Source organism: Lepisma saccharinum, chromosome 6 (assembly GCF_977018435.1).
Source record: "Lepisma saccharinum chromosome 6, izLepSacc3.1, whole genome shotgun sequence".
NCBI lineage: Eukaryota > Metazoa > Arthropoda > Insecta > Zygentoma > Lepismatidae > Lepisma > Lepisma saccharinum.
In genome coordinates this window covers 60,480,137-60,500,189 of record NC_139234.1, presented here as the reverse complement: position 1 = coordinate 60,500,189, position 20,053 = coordinate 60,480,137, and the positions used below count along the sequence as shown (strand labels likewise).

General features: G+C 35.9%; 1 protein-coding gene across 1 annotated transcript in view; it reads right to left on the bottom strand.

The window, feature by feature from the left end:
• LOC145988809 (hexokinase-2-like) overlaps positions 1 to 20,053 on the bottom strand; it is a 68,121-nt gene that overhangs the window by 33,880 nt on the left and 14,188 nt on the right. Inside the window, exon 2 of the mRNA XM_083124008.1 lies at positions 3,307 to 3,469. Within this exon, the coding sequence (XP_082980134.1) occupies positions 3,307 to 3,469 (163 nt within the window). The remainder of the gene's footprint in view (positions 1 to 3,306; positions 3,470 to 20,053) is intronic.

Below are 20,053 nucleotides of genomic sequence, written 5' to 3'. Positions count from 1 at the left end.
CTAATGTACCTCTAAGATCTAGCATATAAGGCATGCCTCTAAGAAGTGCCGAAAGGGAGGGGGGGGGAATCAAAGCCACTGAAAATACCTGCGAAATAGTACTAAAATTATAGCATGTAAAATTTTTGAAGTGTACTGATACAGGACAAAACTTTTTAGTTTAACTATCATTGCCACCAGTTTACTTGTATCTTCATTAGTTTCTAATTTATTAATAACTGAAATGTGTCAAACACACTGTGTACAGTACAGTAGTAACAGGCATGCAGATATGGTTCATGAAAATTATGATTCTGACAACACAACCCATGCCGATTTTTTTGATTTTTTTAATTATTTTTTTTGTCAATACCCTGACATGCTTCACTAGATTTGTAGAGAATTAATAGAGAACTGTATCTCCATAACGACTCCATCAAAACGCTAAACACATTTACCGATTTTGACATTTTTTTCACAGATATTCGAAACCCTGCTTTTAGTACTCTTTACATCGTATTTCACGTCACGAACAAATCGTACACAAGAATGAAGTGTATGAGATTTGCATAAAACATATTGCGAACAAAGCTACAGAGCATTTCCCGGACATTCGCTAGGAGACTGAGGCAAGCTGCCCGGCATCAGCGCTTGTCTTTCCCTGTGAACGCCGAGTCTCGTAGCGAATGTCAGGGAATGCTCTGTAGTAACAACACATTTCATTTTTTAAAGGGACACCTCGACGTTTGATTCGTTCGGCGTCCTTTTTGCCTGAGCTCGGGGCCACCGCCCCCGGCCCATAGCTTCGCTATGCTCTCTGGGTTCGCCAAGATACTACAATGATAAGAGTTTCACTGACAAGAACAGCAAGAGGTTTTAAAAACAAAAACCGATGTAACAGCGGCTTGTATAACTAACCCACTTTATATACTAATCACTTCGGCAACACGCTGCAAATTCTGAATTGAGCTGTTGCTTTAATTTGACCGAGCACCCGCCTACACACAAAGTGACCTTGAAAATGTTTCCGAAGCTGTTCAAGAAACACTCATCCATCAAACTTGATGTCCAATTAGGTAGTTATTTCAGACCTTCCACAAATGCGTCAAATCCGAAATGACGGTAGCGCAGTTACTAGAGGAGTTATTCCTTCCTGAAACATCTTGGTTTGTACTTGGTATTGCTTTTCCGCATCTACGTTAATCGTGACGCTGAGATGATTAAAAGGTGAAGGAAGAAATAACGGAACGTCCATACGTTACTCAATCTGGAACCCAACACCTACATTGTCTACTAGGGCTAAGGGGGGATGGAGGCTCCCAAACTTCATGAAAGCCATAAAACAGTTGATTATACTACGTATTCGTTTATAGACCCAATTAATAATTTTGTAGTGGAATTATTACAATATAATTATAAATTCAAATTTGGGGTGGAGGAATGACCCTTTGTGGCACGCAAATGCCATCACTTCCGCACAGTACACCTTGGACTGCATTTTACAGACTAACAAGGCTCTGGCGTCTGGAGACACGACCAGTATAATCCTCTGCGGGACTAGTTTGTCCCTTCATGTATTTCATCTTATCACCATTCATCCTCATCTTCGCAATTAGTCAAAATTACAGAAACATGAAGTAAAACAAATATAATTCATTCATTCAAATTTTAAGCAGTTTGCTGTCTAGTTTAACCACAACTGATATGTATCACTAATTCGAACCATTTCTCTTTCAAGTCCTTTCCATTCCCAGCGTCAGAGGAGGCAGGGAAGAGGGAGGACAGATGCCCCCTGGTCGACCTCACCCCAAATCCAGAAAACGAGGAAAAGTTCAGCAGGCTATTATACAGTTTGACAGGTACTGCAGTGGTAAATTAAATGCGACTGCTCCCTCGGTCTCCTTAGTAATTTTTATGGCTCTCCTAAAGGTATAGTTTCCCGTGCATAATACCACCGTGCCATGATGGCACATTTAGGGAAAGTGGGTGCAGGATCCCACACATTATCGATCTCTGCCATTTTGGAGGTGGTGATCAGCACCACGCTACGGTCACCTTCACCCGCCCCCAGGTACCCACTGATTTGAGGCTGGGTGAGCCCCAGAGCCCCTTTATGCTGGGACAAGGCTGGAAAAATTTCGACCTTAGGTCACGCGGTGGCTCAGTCGGTAACGCGTCTGACTACGATGCTAAAGGTCCCGGGTTCGATCCCCGGCCGGTTCAAATCCGGGAACTTTTCTAACGATGGAAGCGGCCCCGGCGCCCACCCAGCGTCGAATAACATGGGTACCTGGGGGGTAAGGGCGGTCAGGGGCGTGATGCTGATCACATCACCCCCACTCAAGACCGGATCAAGAAAGTGTGGGGCATTACCCCCACACCCCCTATACGCCTTCATGGCGTGGTGCTATGCACAGGGGAGCACTTTAGGTCACCCACCCCGGGTCACTCCAATAATGTGTTGAAATAATTGTAACTCTGCGTGGCCTGCCAAGGGGCTTTTTCGTGTGTAGCCAACGACACTTCTTTTTCTGGTTTTCGAGAACGGAGCCCGCGCTCATAGGCGCCGACTCCATGGGGCTTGGGGGGCTCGACCCCCCCAATTGTTAACGATGTGGGGGCAGAGACCTCAAAATAATTTTGCTTAAGAGGATCTAATGTATTATTTTGCGTCTCTTGTAAAGTTTACTCTGAATTGTGCCACATGAACTTAATTTTAAATACACATTTGAAATGTTCTATACCATCAACTTTGGGAGGGCTATGACCAGAGACAGCAAAACACATGACTTATTACTATATACTAAGTAGGTAATTATGAGTATTGTTAAAGTTTTTACTAAAAAGTGTTTCCAAAGACTATGTGCATGAACTAGGGTAGTGGATGGGACGTTCGGGCTACAAATGGCTCTCACATGACATTCAGAACGAGATCATTGATATATTAGGGAGATCTGTTCTGCACTCCGTGGTAGCAGATATTAAAAGTCTGGAATATTTTGCTATTATGGTTGACGAAACTTGTGACATATCCATCCGTGGACAATTAATATTCTGCATTCGAACTGTGAATAAAAAATTTGATTATTCTTGAGGAATTCATGCTTTTATGAGATTCCGAACACGGAGGCCAAAACTTAAAAAAGGGAGGGAGTCATTCATTAATATATTTCAGTGATCAGAGGTCCCCCCAATAATTTTGGCAAGTCGGCGCTCCTGCCGTGCACTAACACTTTTCAAGTAGCTCGAAAATTTTTCTCACGACGCTGGGTTAGAGAGTTTTTGGAGCCCTCACCAGGATCGAAGCCGGGACACTCATAACCTTACCCGTGCCGTTAGGAAGTTCTGGAATATAAGTGTTTTCCATGAGAAGCGACGACGGAGCACTAGGTTTCCTGGCCAGTCCTTTGTCCATTTCATCCTCGAATATATCTCTGATCCTGTACACAGTTTCTTCTGATAATACAAGCTTCTTCAGTTCTTCCTCTACCTGCAATAAATAGAAACTAGAGTTAAATGATTGGATTGAGATTGGCAACGTACAACTTTCATTCATTAACAATAACGCATGAGTTGCAAAGGTTCTGACATCCAAGGCATAGGCGTTCGCACGGCGGGGGGTAATTGCTGACCCTAATCACGGACGTTCGCAGATTCTTCCACGAAGGGACAAGCAAGGTATTTTTCCATGGGGCAAACACCACTTGAATTTGAAATTATCGCACTACTGCGTCCCCATTACGTAACAATTAATGTAAATTACTATGAAAAATGAAATTATACGTGTGAAATATATACTTTTAGGTTGACATTCGTTTTCGAAGGGGAAGGTGGGGCCATCCTTGCCCCCCTTCCAGACGTCACATGCCCCTTATTATGATTTCACCTAGAAATTTAATGGAGAGGTATCTTATCGCTGTTATTAAACAATATTATACTCTTAAAGGAAATGGCGCAACCATAAAGGGGCAGGGAGCATTGCCATTACCAAACCTTGGACGGAAATCAATTGTGTGGGGGGGGGGGGCAGACATTGAAGTAAAAGAAAGCAAGACTAGCAGAATCAACGAATAGCAGGACAAAAGGATACTCAGAATGGAATTAGTTTTTACGTCTTTCTTACATTATTTCTTCCAGACGGCCAGGAGCACCTGCAGGGTGGCAGAGGGGCATTTGTCTCCTTGACTAAAATTTATACATATAAAAATACATTTCGTAAAATTTTCTTACCCGCTTCGCTTGCAATTTCTGCTTTTCTTGCAGTCTTGTGAAGTTCAGAAAATAAATGGTTTTTGAAATACATTTACTTCGTTTTTATTGCAAAACTGACCTTACTTAAAATATAACCTTCCAATATTATATATATATATATATATATATACATACATACATACACACACACACACACACCATCACACATACACACACATCACTGCAATAAAACTAAAACAGTGAGAAAATGAGGTTTTTATCTCGGACTGAACTTTCAAGGTTTTTCTCCCCCCTTTATCCGAGGATCTGCGCACACCTATGGTCCAAGGTTTTGCTTGTTGTGCAATCATAAACTGACAATTAACGTTTACAAAATTGTTTGGCTTTCCGAGCAGTACTTGCTTCTATTCTGAGATGACGTTACAGATGCGTTTGCTTTATCAGTGGTATGGTAAAGCATCTGCAACAAAGGGATTGGTCTGCTAACGAAAACGTCATCGCTTCTTAGCACATATTTGCTTCCATAGTACGAGTCAAAGCAAAAACAGCCACGAAGGGGAGACTCATTCATTCTCCTCAGTTCTCATAAGAGGATTTTCTTTCAAAGAGTCTAGAAATTAAGATACATTTTAAGTGGCTCGTCTTGCTCAGGAGACACTTCCAGTTTCGTCTCGTTTTAGAGACGGGACGGGACGGACCCAAGTCTCGTCTCGTCGGCAACAACACTAAAAGTGACACAAACATCACTTGGATATTCCTTTCAATAGTAATAGCAAGTTGAGCTGCGAGATTAATTTAGAGACTTAAAATTTCATAAAAATATGTTACTGGAAGATGAAGACCAAAAAATTACCGTGCCGTGAGACTACGCAGACAAGCATTGAATATTGTTCTGGTCGATACAATGAAAGCAAAAAGTGAAACTAGCTGTTTACTCGTCTGCGTACCCAATAACCTAAACACTATGATTACAAGGGAGAATTGCCATCAAATTATTAGGATTTGGCATTGTTATTCACACATTACAAGATCGATCGTCTGATATGCACACTGACTACATTCACACAACCTATAGAAATAACAGTCATTTTTTAAAGATCAACCCCCGAGAGCCCCTGACTTCTGAGGGCAACCCCGATGGCAACATTTTTAAGGGCGAACTCGAAGGCCACTTATTTTATGGAAAATGTAAGGGGTCCATTACATTTAAAAAAACTGAAAAATTATTTTTCCACTTCAGATAACACTATTATAGAAGTCAATTCAATGACCACAAAGTATACTACAAGTATTTAAAGAATATTTATTAAATGCCATAAATCATTTTTTTAAACAAATGCAACTTGTAATTTCAAGACGCATTTTTTCACAAAGATTTGACTTGAAATTTAAGTTAAATTCTGAAATTATTGATGTAAAAAAAATAATTACGATAGTATAAATATTCTGCTAGGAAAATAAAACTGAGAACGAATTTAGGAATGCAAAACCTAGGAAAAAAGCCAAGCCCCCCGTCCCCTCCTCAATCAATGCGAACACCGAATGGAAGAAAGTTTGGGAAATGTTGTAAAGATTTTATCATCCGTAGGACAGCCTTCTCAGTATCCCAGGTAACCAATGACGTCACTGATTAGGTTTAACTTACCAAGTGCTTCCTCCTCTTCAACCAGCTTGTTCTGCATGAATGGTAGCCATTTTTATCTTTGCCTCTCCTTCCTAAAACCTCACTAATTCTAACTTGCAGATATCTGTTAATTTTACGTTGTTTTCTCTCATGATGGTAAACCAGGGTGCGAAATCCCGGGGGGACAGGGGAAATTCCCCCCACCAAACTTTCCGGGGTGAAGAGTTTTTATTCTAACAACATAAGATAAACAGTTTTGAAGTCAAATATACTTTACTGGAATAATATCGAAAACACACAAAGAACGAGCAACAAAGAGCCTCATTTCTAAGGACACAAACCAGCAATCCTCAGAACACAGAAATTAGTTAGACTTGTTATTCCTTCTCCATTTCTCATCGGCTTTCGTCAGTTCCCGCAAAGAATATAAATATATTAATAGGACAAAACACGTAATAGCATTTAGATGTGCATTTTATGTAGAAAACGTATCTTCTTAATGTCTCTTAATTTAACCCCTTAGTCACGCAAAACATTCTTCATAGCATTATTAAAAATCTTAATTTGCAATCGAATTTTGAATGAAGGGCAGTTGATTTAATTTATTGTATATTTTATAATATAATTTAATAATTGACACACATTAATTGACAGTGTGTGGGTGGGTGTCTGCTGCTTCCCCCACCAATCCGCAGTGATTCCGCACCCTGTGGTAAACTATTAGCTGCAATACATAAACCCGTATTAATTGGAATTTCCCTGGTTACCGGGTTATAACGCAAACACGTAGAACTAACTTCGTAACAAAAAAAAAAGGTTCCCTCTTGAGTTGAATACATGCGTTGCAAAGAAATGAAGTAAGGGCAAGAAAACAACTTGCAAGAACCAACTGTGTGAGAAGGTTGTCGAAAACCCTCTACGGATCCACCCCAAGAGAGTTTCAAGTTCTAAAATTAGACAGGCAATATTTACTGAATAAAATTGAAAGTAATTTTTCAGTACCAAAATAAAACAAGCAAAATACTTTTACGAGTTTGTTGTATAATATAAACACTATTTCCACCGAAATAAGGATAATACCGGGTAGATAACTTGTTTTCGACGGGATGATATCCTACGCCTTTGCACGCAAGAGTAGATGACAGTTTTCTCACTAATCGTTACGTCAGTTTCTCTCATCTCGAGCTTCATTACTGCCAGATGTGCAAATATAGTCTTCTCTCTTGCAATCGATAGGGTAAAGAGCCTTGCAACTTTTTCTCGGCGATTGGAAACCTCTAACTCCAACTAGTGACATGAACTTATGTGCGCCCTTGGAGCTCAACTCAAGCCTACAAAACAATTTGTCAATTAATATGATATTGCTGTAATGCTGTGTATCAGACCTGTGTGTGTTATAACATTATTAGTAGTAGTAGTATTAGTATTATACTTTACAAATCATAATATTCAAATTTCATTGAAAATACTTTGGCGTTGTATACAGAGGCTACTCAATTTACCTCTGATCCGTGTTTTACGTGGGTACTGTAAAAAAGTAAATATAACGGGGTGTGAATTATCAAGGTTAGATCCCACATCGGGCATTGATTTCCCGATTTTTCGTAATTCCGAACAGCCGCGAAATTACAAAGGGTCTTATTTAAAATAGGCTAATTCTTGATATTATCTGAGTAGAATCCACTACAGATCTGACCTAACAATAGACCCGTTAATTGACATTAATGGATTTTTTATTCATTTTCGAGGGGTGACGCTATTGTTAATTAATCTAGCGGCACGTGTCGTGAGTAGAGGAGGAGATGAGTCATCGATGACTCATGCACACGTGTGAGTTTGAAATTAATGGTTTTCCATTAGTGCACAAAAGATACTATTATGTATTCCTTTTTTACCCTAACCTAACACTATTGTTGTATTTTATTAATGCGTTTCTGCCGGATATGAGTCACAGATGATTTATACTGACGTTGGAGTTTGGAATTAATGGTTTTTCCATTAATGTACAAAAGACACTATTATGGAGTTCGTTTTCGGACTATTCTAACACTATTGTTGTATTTTATTAATGCGTTTCTGCCGGATATGAGTCATGGGTGCTTTATACAGACGTGGGAACTTGGAATTAATGGTTTTTCCATTAATGTACAAAAGACACTTTCGGACTATTCTAAGGCGTCACGTCCGGCCATTTTGGCGTCGGTGGTGAGTCATATTTGGTATAATTAAGGATCCGGATTTACCCGTATTCAACCGGTGCCGACGCGTTCGATCGGAGGTAGAAGATATTATAACACATGTTCGCTTTAAAGGCGAAGAAATTGAACGATGTATCCTATATGAAAACGAAGTATGCGAGCAGAAGATATGTTATTAATATTAACCTGTTACTGAAGAACCTGTTATGAGTTTGCATTCATCGTCTCCCCAATCCGCGAGCGTTCATTGATGCACGAGGGGAAAGAAAGGTTCTCCATTGTTAGCTTCCCCATCGCTCGGACTTCTTCCGGAGTTGAATGGAAGCCTGGGCCCGCCAATTCTTTTACACGCGTGTATTGATTTTCTTTGAGGTTCCAATTTTATTTGGTGGAAGTAATATACGCGTTCTTTTTTCTTCCGCCTTTTGTAACATTGCAAAGATTATTTAACCTAAAGCGTAAGTAATTTGGCTGAACTAGGAACAATCAGTTCCAGTATCTTCAGGTTAAAGTGGATGCGATCCACTATTTGCCCTTATTTCGGGGTTGCGAACCACGGACCATTTGATTATTGCCTTATAAACATCAGGATTCACGTAAAATTGACCAGATGTTTTTACTGTTAGGGACAATATTTCGCATTTTTTGTGTATTTTTACTCAGAAAACGCTATTTGAACGATTCAAGCAAGAGTTCGCATGGCAATTTAGACACACAAACTGTGTTTCTTCAACTTTAGTTGAAGTTTAGGTTTATTTTTTACTCTAATATCACAATTTCTTCTATTCAGGCAACATTTTTTATTAAATTTTGGACTCACAAAGACATTTTTCAACTTTTAACTTGTTATTTTAAAAGTTTATTTCCATTTTTTACTCTAATATCACAATTTCTTCTATTCAGGCAACATTTTTAATTAAATTTTGGACTCACAAAGACATTTTTCAACTTTTAACTTGCTATTTTAAAAGTTTATTTCCATTTTTTACTCTAATATCACAATTTCATCTATTCTTGCAGAAGTGTTTATTGCAATTTTGACTTGCAAAGATAATTTTTTCAACTTGTTTTATTAATTTTTCTATTTATTGCCTTTTGTGTCTTATATTTTTTAATTCTTAACTTTGAGTATTGTTCTTTATTTAAAAAATTTCTCTAATCTCTAAGGAAGAAGTACTTTTAAGTAAAACTTTATCCACAAACTTTATTATTACTATTATTATTAGTATTATTACTATTGTTGGTGGTTTTATTTTGATGTAGTTGTTGAATTTTGTTGTTGTTGTTGTTAGGCTTTATTGACTTCCACTACGGTATTTTTGGTTTGCTTCGTAGGAAAGTTTGTTTATTTTAGAGTTTCCTAGGTATTTTCTTACTGTTAGGGTAGGTAAAGTTTCCTAAATATATGAGTAGGGTTCCATATATTCTTGTTCTTGCATGTTTTTCATATGATGTGATCACCACAACTCTCCAAGTGCTTTTACTGCATGTTTCCATTTTTATTGAGGCTTAGTGATTCCTAGAGCCACTTTATGCATGAGAGAAAGCTTGAAAATTTTGATCTCAGATAGCCGTCAACCTTATGTCAGAGTATTTTCGAGTATATTTTAGTCTTATTATGGCCCACTAGAATATCACGGCTTGCTTATTTTTTTAAGTATGTTGCGCAGTTATTGTATTTTTGCTTTTGCTTTCTAGATAAACTGTATGAAATGTTTAATATTTGTACTTTTTCTCGCACTTATAAGAGGCCAAACTTTTACTGTAACTAAAATTATTATGTCTCTAGGCACTGAAACCCCTTTACCAAGAGTACTCTAACTGAATGTTTATTAATATTGTTTTTTTCATCCCTTAAATATAACTACTTAACAATATAATGACAAATCACAGGACAAGATGATGTTAGCAGATGACTACGTGGCTCTTAAGTCCACCTGCCAAACTTTTCTTACCATGCTATTTACCCTTATAGTCTTTTATTCGGGGCACGTTTCAAGTACTATTGACTTTTTGAGTGTTTGATTAACATCTGGGGTTATTTGTATCTGTTATGCTGTATTATTTGAGGCTTCTTTTTTTATTCTACAATCACTATATGTCCATGAGAACTAAATTCCACTGACTGAAGCTTAAAGCTTAGGCTCTGCAGCATGTTGAATGGTTAAGCACTGGTCAATATGAATTTTACAGAGGCTAGTAGGAGGCATAGGAACACACGCCAGAGCCTTATTAGCGTGCAAGAAACACTTTCAGGGAGTACTACGAGGAAAAGAAGTTGATTTTTTTGAGTGCTTTACCAGTTACACAGCCAATATTTGTTATTTCAAGTAACTACAGGTACCAAAACATTTTACAGCCCAACACTAACTAGACTTCAATTTATACTTTATTAGGTGCTAAATGTAGCAAGAACACTGATTGTACATACTTTTGAGAATCCAACTATTTCAGGATTTTTTCTATGTAAGCATATTTTTATTGATTACTAACTTTAACAGACCAATCAGGAAGACGCCAAAATTCACTAAACTTAGTACTATAGTGTAGGTGATTGCATGAAAAGTAGAAATTATAACAACCACAAGATTTCGCTTTTTTGCTTTTGTGACTAATCGTGACGCTGAGGATGAATGGATGGCCAAAAATCTTAAGGACTGGATGTATTTTACCACTACAGACGCCTATGTAGAAACACTAGGTTATACTGTACTGTTTCTTAAATATTTCGTATTTGGCACGCTTATCAAGTTACACTTATATCCATTTCAGGACAAATATTGCTAAAACTCTCAAATTTACTGTGTACAAGTTGATATTTCTGCTATCAGAGGAATTAACAACCCTATTTTACAAACAAATGGTATTGTTTACACTTTATTTACTTCAATCTGAGACTAATATTTTACAGTAATTGAATCATTCAGCCCTAGTCAATACTTTACTGCATCAGAAAGTTTGTTATTAATCTAATAAGTATGCTATTTTGTGCTATTCTAACGCAAACGTTGTTTAATTCACTGGTTATAATGCAAACTTTTGCACAAATTCGATATATTCACTACCTTCAAACCAAACAATTGTACTTATTTAGCGCATTTCATTTATATTTCTTGTAATTAACTTATGTTTCTTATAATTAACAAACTAAACTAATTACTTTGGCATGTTAAAAACCTTATTTTTTACTATTTCCTATTCTATCAGGTTCTATATTGCTGTTTTTATCAATTTATGTAAGACCACACTCTAGTAAATGCACATATATTCTCTTTTATACACACGCACGCACGCTACAGACACACACACACACACACACACACACACACACACATTTACACACTTATACGAACATATATCTGACGTTTTTCAATATTTTGCTATGAAGTTTGCATACACGCTATTCAAACAAGGGCAGGCAATGTAGTATTTATGAGTATTAGTAATCCCAAAGTGGTGTTTTTGGTGTCCAAGTTCAGATGAGAGTCTGCTATGTGCCTTTTGCAGGGGATTGCATGTGAAGTGTATGCATATTGAGCATTATTGCGTGTGTAGGCTTCCAAGTTTTGCTGTTATTTTCCTATAATTCTGCGAGACTGTAGAGAGTTCTCCCTTTTCATCCAGTTTTCTTTCATTGATTGGATACTTTTTGGGAACTTAGCAGTTTTTTATGTTATAAAGCAGATTGTTGTAGAATATTTTGCATGGTCTTTTGTGATATTGAGTGGCTGCTGTAACGGAAGTAAGTATCTTTCCTTCTTGTGTTGATGTTCTCGTGTAGGTTTCCTATTTTCGGTCAAGTTGCAGTAGGGAACTTAGCAGTTTTTTATGTTATGAAGCAGATTGTTGTAGAATATTTTGCATGGTCTTTTGTGATATTGAGTGGGTGCTGTAATGGTAGTAAGTATCTTTCCTTTTTGTGTTGATGTTCTTGTGTAGGTTTCCTATTTTCTGTCAAGTTGCAGTACTTAGAATAATCGCTACTGTCTTATTGATCTACGAAGCTCCTTTGAATAATCATTTGCATGTGACCCTATACTCCACGCTGTACTTTGTTCTGGGAGCTATCTTTTGAAGCCTTGGCATTCTGCTAGTACAGTATTATTATCGTAGAGGTAAATTAGTTCGTGAAAATATGTATTTTTCTGATTAACTATAGTCGCTTAGTTGTTCTAGCAGGTATAAGTAGTTACTGCTGATGTTGTTAATTTTCTATTCGCAGGGGCTATGTATGATGTAGCGTATTTGTGTTGGCTGTCCCTTTTATTCCTATGTTGTTGAGTTTCTCCATAAGCATGTCCTGTTTTACTCTATTCTATGCCTTGTTGCTGCTAGATATCTGAGGTAAGTTGCTGGTTCATATCTGAGTTAGCTTGTTTGACTACCTATTATTTTTGCTATGGCTGTGGCTATTGATGTCCCTTTCTGAATTCCATGTTGGTTTCTGTTTATCCTTGTTGCGGCTTGTTATCTGAGTTAGGTTGTTTGACTTCAGGACTATCCTTTTTTAACTTTTTCGTTGATTGCTTTTTTTGTTTATTTCCTTATTTGTTTTTATTTGTTTACTGAATCTATTTGTTTTGTGTCTTGTAATATTATTTACTATAGTAACAAAATTATTTTTAAAAATTGATATTTATCAACATACTTGTATATTTCTTGTTCAGTATTTGTCAAAGTTTAATTTATTTTGTCCGCTATCTTCAGCAAGTAACACTATTTTGAAATTTAATATATAAATTCATGAAAATTTACTGTAATTTTATATCAACTAACATTTATTTTAACAACAATAACAAAATTGTACAAAAGTTCAAATAGCAGAAGAATTGTACTCTTAAATTATTAACTTTGAAAGAATAGTATTTTTAAAACATTCACTTTGAAAAAATTGTACTTTTAAATTATTAACTTTGAAAAAATTGTACTTTTAAAACATTCACTTTGAAAAAATTGTACTTTTAAAACATTAACTTTGAAAAAATTGTACTTTTAAAACATTCACTTTGAAAAAATTGTACTTTTAAAACATTAACTATGTAAAAATTGTACTTTTAAAACATTCACTTTGAAAAAATTGTACTTTTAAAACATTCACTTTGAAAAAATTGTACTTTTAAAACATTAACTTTGAAAAAATTGTACTTTTAAAACATTCACTTTGAAAAAATTGTACTTTTACACCAGAAATAATCAAATATATGGGAAAGAAGGAGAAGTTCTGTTGCTCAGAATAATGAATGTGGGATGGAAGGAAAATAATTTTGTTACTATAGTAAATAATATTACAAGACACAAAACAAATAGATTCAGTAAACAAATAAAAACAAATAAGGAAATAAACAAAAAAAGCAACCAACGATAAAGTTAAAAAAGGATAGTCCTGAAGTCAAACAACCTAACTCAGATAACAAGCAGCAACAAGGATAAACAGAAACCAACATGGAATTCAGAAAGGGACATCAATAGCCACAGCCATAGCAAAAATAATAGATAGTCAAACAAGCTAACTCAGATATGAACCAGCAACTTACCTCAGATATCTAGCAGCAACAAGGCATAGAATAGAGTAAAACAGGACATGCTTATGGAGAAACTCAACAACATAGGAATAAAAGGGACAGCCAACACAAATACGCTACATCATACATAGCCCCTGCGAATAGAAAATTAACAACATCAGCAGTAACTACTTATACCTGCTAGAACAACTAAGCGACTATAGTTAATCAGAAAAATACATATTTTCACGAACTAATTTACCTCTACGATAATAATACTGTACTAGCAGAATGCCAAGGCTTCAAAAGATAGCTCCCAGAACAAAGTACAGCGTGGAGTATAGGGTCACATGCAAATGATTATTCAAAGGAGCTTCGTAGATCAATAAGACAGTAGCGATTATTCTAAGTACTGCAACTTGACAGAAAATAGGAAACCTACACAAGAACATCAACACAAAAAGGAAAGATACTTACTACCATTACAGCACCCACTCAATATCACAAAAGACCATGCAAAATATTCTACAACAATCTGCTTCATAACATAAAAAACTGCTAAGTTCCCAAAAAGTATCCAATCAATGAAAGAAAACTGGATGAAAAGGGAGAACTCTCTACAGTCTCGCAGAATTATAGGAAAATAACAGCAAAACTTGGAAGCCTACACACGCAATAATGCTCAATATGCATACACTTCACATGCAATCCCCTGCAAAAGGCACATAGCAGACTCTCATCTGAACTTGGACACCAAAAACACCACTTTGGGATTACTAATACTCATAAATACTACATTGCCTGCCCTTGTTTGAATAGCGTGTATGCAAACTTCATAGCAAAATATTGAAAAACGTCAGATATATGTTCGTATAAGTGTGTAAATATATGTGTGTGTGTGTGTGTGTGTAAATATATGTGTGTGTGTGTGTGTGTGTAAATATATGTGTGTGTGTGTGTGTGTGTGTGTAAATATATATGTGTGTGTGTGTGTGTGTGTGTGTGTAAATATATATGTGTGTGTGTGTGTGTGTGTGTAAATATATGTGTGTGTGTGTGTGTGCGTGTGCGTGCGTGTGTGTGTGTGTGTGTGTGCAGCGTGCGTGCGTGTGTATAAAAGAGAATATATGTGCATTTACTAGAGTGTGGTCTTACATAAATTGATAAAAACAGCAATATAGAACCTGATAGAATAGGAAATAGTAAAAAATAAGGTTTTTAACATGCCAAAGTAATTAGTTTAGTTTGTTAATTATAAGAAACATAAGTTAATTACAAGAAATATAAATGAAATGCGCTAAATAAGTACAATTGTTTGGTTTGAAGGTAGTGAATATATCGAATTTGTGCAAAAGTTTGCATTATAACCAGTGAATTAAACAACGTTTGCGTTAGAATAGCACAAAATAGCATACTTATTAGATTAATAACAAACTTTCTGATGCAGTAAAGTATTGACTAGGGCTGAATGATTCAATTACTGTAAAATATTAGTCTCAGATTGAAGTAAATAAAGTGTAAACAATACCATTTGTTTGTAAAATAGGGTTGTTAATTCCTCTGATAGCAGAAATATCAACTTGTACACAGTAAATTTGAGAGTTTTAGCAATATTTGTCCTGAAATGGATATAAGTGTAACTTGATAAGCGTGCCAAATACGAAATATTTAAGAAACAGTACAGTATAACCTAGTGTTTCTACATAGGCGTCTGTAGTGGTAAAATACATCCAGTCCTTAAGATTTTTGGCCATCCATTCATCCTCAGCGTCACGATTAGTCACAAAAGCAAAAAAGCGAAATCTTGTGGTTGTTATAATTTCTACTTTTCATGCAATCACCTACACTATAGTACTAAGTTTAGTGAATTTTGGCGTCTTCCTGATTGGTCTGTTAAAGTTAGTAATCAATAAAAATATGCTTACATAGAAAAAATCCTGAAATAGTTGGATTCTCAAAAGTATGTACAATCAGTGTTCTTGCTACATTTAGCACCTAATAAAGTATAAATTGAAGTCTAGTTAGTGTTGGGCTGTAAAATGTTTTGGTACCTGTAGTTACTTGAAATAACAAATATTGGCTGTGTAACTGGTAAAGCACTCAAAAAATCAACTTCTTTTCCTCGTAGTACTCCCTGAAAGTGTTTCTTGCACGCTAATAAGGCTCTGGCGTGTGTTCCTATGCCTCCTACTAGCCTCTGTAAAATTCATATTGACCAGTGCTTAACCATTCAACATGCTGCAGAGCCTAAGCTTTAAGCTTCAGTCAGTGGAATTTAGTTCTCATGGACATATAGTGATTGTAGAATAAAAAAAGAAGCCTCAAATAATACAGCATAACAGATACAAATAACCCCAGATGTTAATCAAACACTCAAAAAGTCAATAGTACTTGAAACGTGCCCCGAATAAAAGACTATAAGGGTAAATAGCATGGTAAGAAAAGTTTGGCAGGTGGACTTAAGAGCCACGTAGTCATCTGCTAACATCATCTTGTCCTGTGATTTGTCATTATATTGTTAAGTAGTTATATTTAAGGGATGAAAAAAACAATATTAATAAACATTCAGTTAGAGTACTCTTGGTAAAGGGGTTTCAGTGCCTAGAGACATAATAATTTTAGTTACAGTAAAAGTTTGGCCTCTTATAAGTGCGAGAAAAAGTACAAATATTAAACATTTCATACAGTTTATCTAGAAAGCAAAAGCAAAAATACAATAACTGCGCAACATACTTAAAAAAATAAGCAAGCCGTGATATTCTAGTGGGCCATAATAAGACTAAAATATACTCGAAAATACTCTGACATAAGGTTGACGGCTATCTGAGATCAAAATTTTCAAGCTTTCTCTCATGCATAAAGTGGCTCTAGGAATCACTAAGCCTCAATAAAAATGGAAACATGCAGTAAAAGCACTTGGAGAGTTGTGGTGATCACATCATATGAAAAACATGCAAGAACAAGAATATATGGAACCCTACTCATATATTTAGGAAACTTTACCTACCCTAACAGTAAGAAAATACCTAGGAAACTCTAAAATAAACAAACTTTCCTACGAAGCAAACCAAAAATACCGTAGTGGAAGTCAATAAAGCCTAACAACAACAACAACAAAATTCAACAACTACATCAAAATAAAACCACCAACAATAGTAATAATACTAATAATAATAGTAATAATAAAGTTTGTGGATAAAGTTTTACTTAAAAGTACTTCTTCCTTAGAGATTAGAGAAATTTTTTAAATAAAGAACAATACTCAAAGTTAAGAATTAAAAAATATAAGACACAAAAGGCAATAAATAGAAAAATTAATAAAACAAGTTGAAAAAATTATCTTTGCAAGTCAAAATTGCAATAAACACTTCTGCAAGAATAGATGAAATTGTGATATTAGAGTAAAAAATGGAAATAAACTTTTAAAATAGCAAGTTAAAAGTTGAAAAATGTCTTTGTGAGTCCAAAATTTAATTAAAAATGTTGCCTGAATAGAAGAAATTGTGATATTAGAGTAAAAAATGGAAATAAACTTTTAAAATAACAAGTTAAAAGTTGAAAAATGTCTTTGTGAGTCCAAAATTTAATAAAAAATGTTGCCTGAATAGAAGAAATTGTGATATTAGAGTAAAAAATAAACCTAAACTTCAACTAAAGTTGAAGAAACACAGTTTGTGTGTCTAAATTGCCATGCGAACTCTTGCTTGAATCGTTCAAATAGCGTTTTCTGAGTAAAAATACACAAAAAATGCGAAATATTGTCCCTAACAGTAAAAACATCTGGTCAATTTTACGTGAATCCTGATGTTTATAAGGCAATAATCAAATGGTCCGTGGTTCGCAACCCCGAAATAAGGGCAAATAGTGGATCGCATCCACTTTAACCTGAAGATACTGGAACTGATTGTTCCTAGTTCAGCCAAATTACTTACGCTTTAGGTTAAATAATCTTTGCAATGTTACAAAAGGCGGAAGAAAAAAGAACGCGTATATTACTTCCACCAAATAAAATTGGAACCTCAAAGAAAATCAATACACGCGTGTAAAAGAATTGGCGGGCCCAGGCTTCCATTCAACTCCGGAAGAAGTCCGAGCGATGGGGAAGCTAACAATGGAGAACCTTTCTTTCCCCTCGTGCATCAATGAACGCTCGCGGATTGGGGAGACGATGAATGCAAACTCATAACAGGTTCTTCAGTAACAGGTTAATATTAATAACATATCTTCCGCTCGCATACTTCGTTTTCATATAGGATACATCGTTCAATTTCTTCGCCTTTAAAGCGAACATGTGTTATAATATCTTCTACCTCCGATCGAACGCGTCGGCACCGGTTGAATACGGGTAAATCCGGATCCTTAATTATACCAAATATGACTCACCACCGACGCCAAAATGGCCGGACGTGACGCCTTAGAATAGTCCGAAAGTGTCTTTTGTACATTAATGGAAAAACCATTAATTCCAAGTTCCCACGTCTGTATAAAGCACCCATGACTCATATCCGGCAGAAACGCATTAATAAAATACAACAATAGTGTTAGGTTAGGGTAAAAACGGAATACATAATAGTATCTTTTGTGCACTAATGGAAAACCAATAATTCCAAACTCACACGTGTGCATGAGTCATCGATGACTCATCTCCTCCTCCACCCACGACACGTGGCGCTAGATTAATTAACAATAGCGTCACCCCTCGAAAATGAATAAAGCCATTAATGTCAATTAACGGGTCTATTGTTAGGTCAGATCTGTAGTGGATTCTACTTATCTGCTCTATAAGTGTGTGAAATTTATTGAAATTAAGTTTTATAAGTGAAAAAAGAATCACTGAGAAATACTGTGTACAATTTGGGATTTTCTCCGCATCTGGAAATTTCGAAAATTTCCCAACCTGGTCAGGAAATTTGGAATTCTTTTTCAGTTCTGTACGTCAGGATTTCCTTGCAACCCGGTCACAAACAAGAATTTTTGGTCCCGGGCAACCGTAGTTAGGGCAGTCACCCTAACGTCTCTTGCGAAAACGTTCTCTCGTGTTATTGGACATGACAATTAATTGCTGTAACTGACTGCTTGTGATTTGCAGAAAACAATATTAATTCCAATAAAAATATCGCTGCAATTTCACTAATCGAATTACACATTACATATTTTTTCCAGTCTCAGAGGGCATGCCCCCCCCTCCCCCGCTGACGCCCTTTGTTACTACGCTTTTAAATCCAAAAACAGCCAGCCATGTGTGGTTAATTTGAAATAAAGCTAATACGAATTTGCAATGTCATGTCTGCACATCAAGCTTGAGAAGCAGTTATTCTTCAGTTTGGACTAAATGTTACTCTAAAAATGACAATATTGATTTCAAAATTGAAAAAAGTTATTCTTCAAATCATAATGAAAGTTATTCAAAAAGTTCACTTCCACCTCTAGAAGCAGTTCTTCAGTTTTGACTAAATATTACTCGAAAAATGGCTACATTAATTTCTCACTTTTGAACATGTAAAGCACTGAAATAAAATTACTAAATGCCAGTTATCACTTTTGACGAAATTCAGGTCGAACTATTTTGAGTAACCGATTTAGTCAAAACAGTATATGGATGCAACATACAGAAGAAAGTTATACATTTTTAGAAAATAAAATTTACGATAATTTATATATATTTTTTTTTACTTCAGTGTTACGAGTAGTAGGGAAAGTGGGGCACTTTGCAACATGGGCACGTTGCAACAGTGCTTTTTCTGTTATGTAGGATGGCTATACTGCGTTGCGCTTACTGTCGTTCCAACACACGTTGGTAGGTGTCTCTGATTAACCGTTCGTTACACCAGTTTTTCAGATGTTGTCAGAGTGGAGGAAGAAAGAAGAATTTTGAGGACGGTGAGTAATTTTTAAGAATCTCTTACAATTTTTAATACGCAATTCCTATAAATGACCACAGCATGCGACATGTGGTCAATTGAAAGCATGTTTATTGAAGGTGTGGAAAGTGATATTGCTTTTTATGTTATGCAATTTTTGTGGAGCCAAGAATAGCTTTCTTAATCAAACATGTCGGTGAGGCAAGTTGCAACAGATGTTGCAACTAACCCCACAATGTTGCAAACTGCCCCATGACAGACCAGCGCTTTAATAAGATGTTGAATGTAATTGTTCACTGTCCCGAATGTGATAAATCGAAATACGGTTTATTGTTTACTAATTTTACAATCTTTTCAAGTAAAAGAAAAATGTGATCGCATATATTTAGTTCTATATTCAGTAACCAACACACATTTTGAATTTTCACTTATTTATTGTTATACAAAATTACACGCACGTCAGTACGGCAAGAGAACACTATATTTCACTTAGTAGTGCTAGATATATACGTAAATTGTGAATGAATTTTTGTTTATAATCATGTGCATGTAATTTCTAGTAGCAGCACGGAACATTAATATTGTTATGCTTTCTGAAATGGTCTCTTTCGTCTTTCAGATTTATTTCTAAAAAATTGTTCCTTCTTATGTTTCCACCGAAACTATTGTTGTCGAATT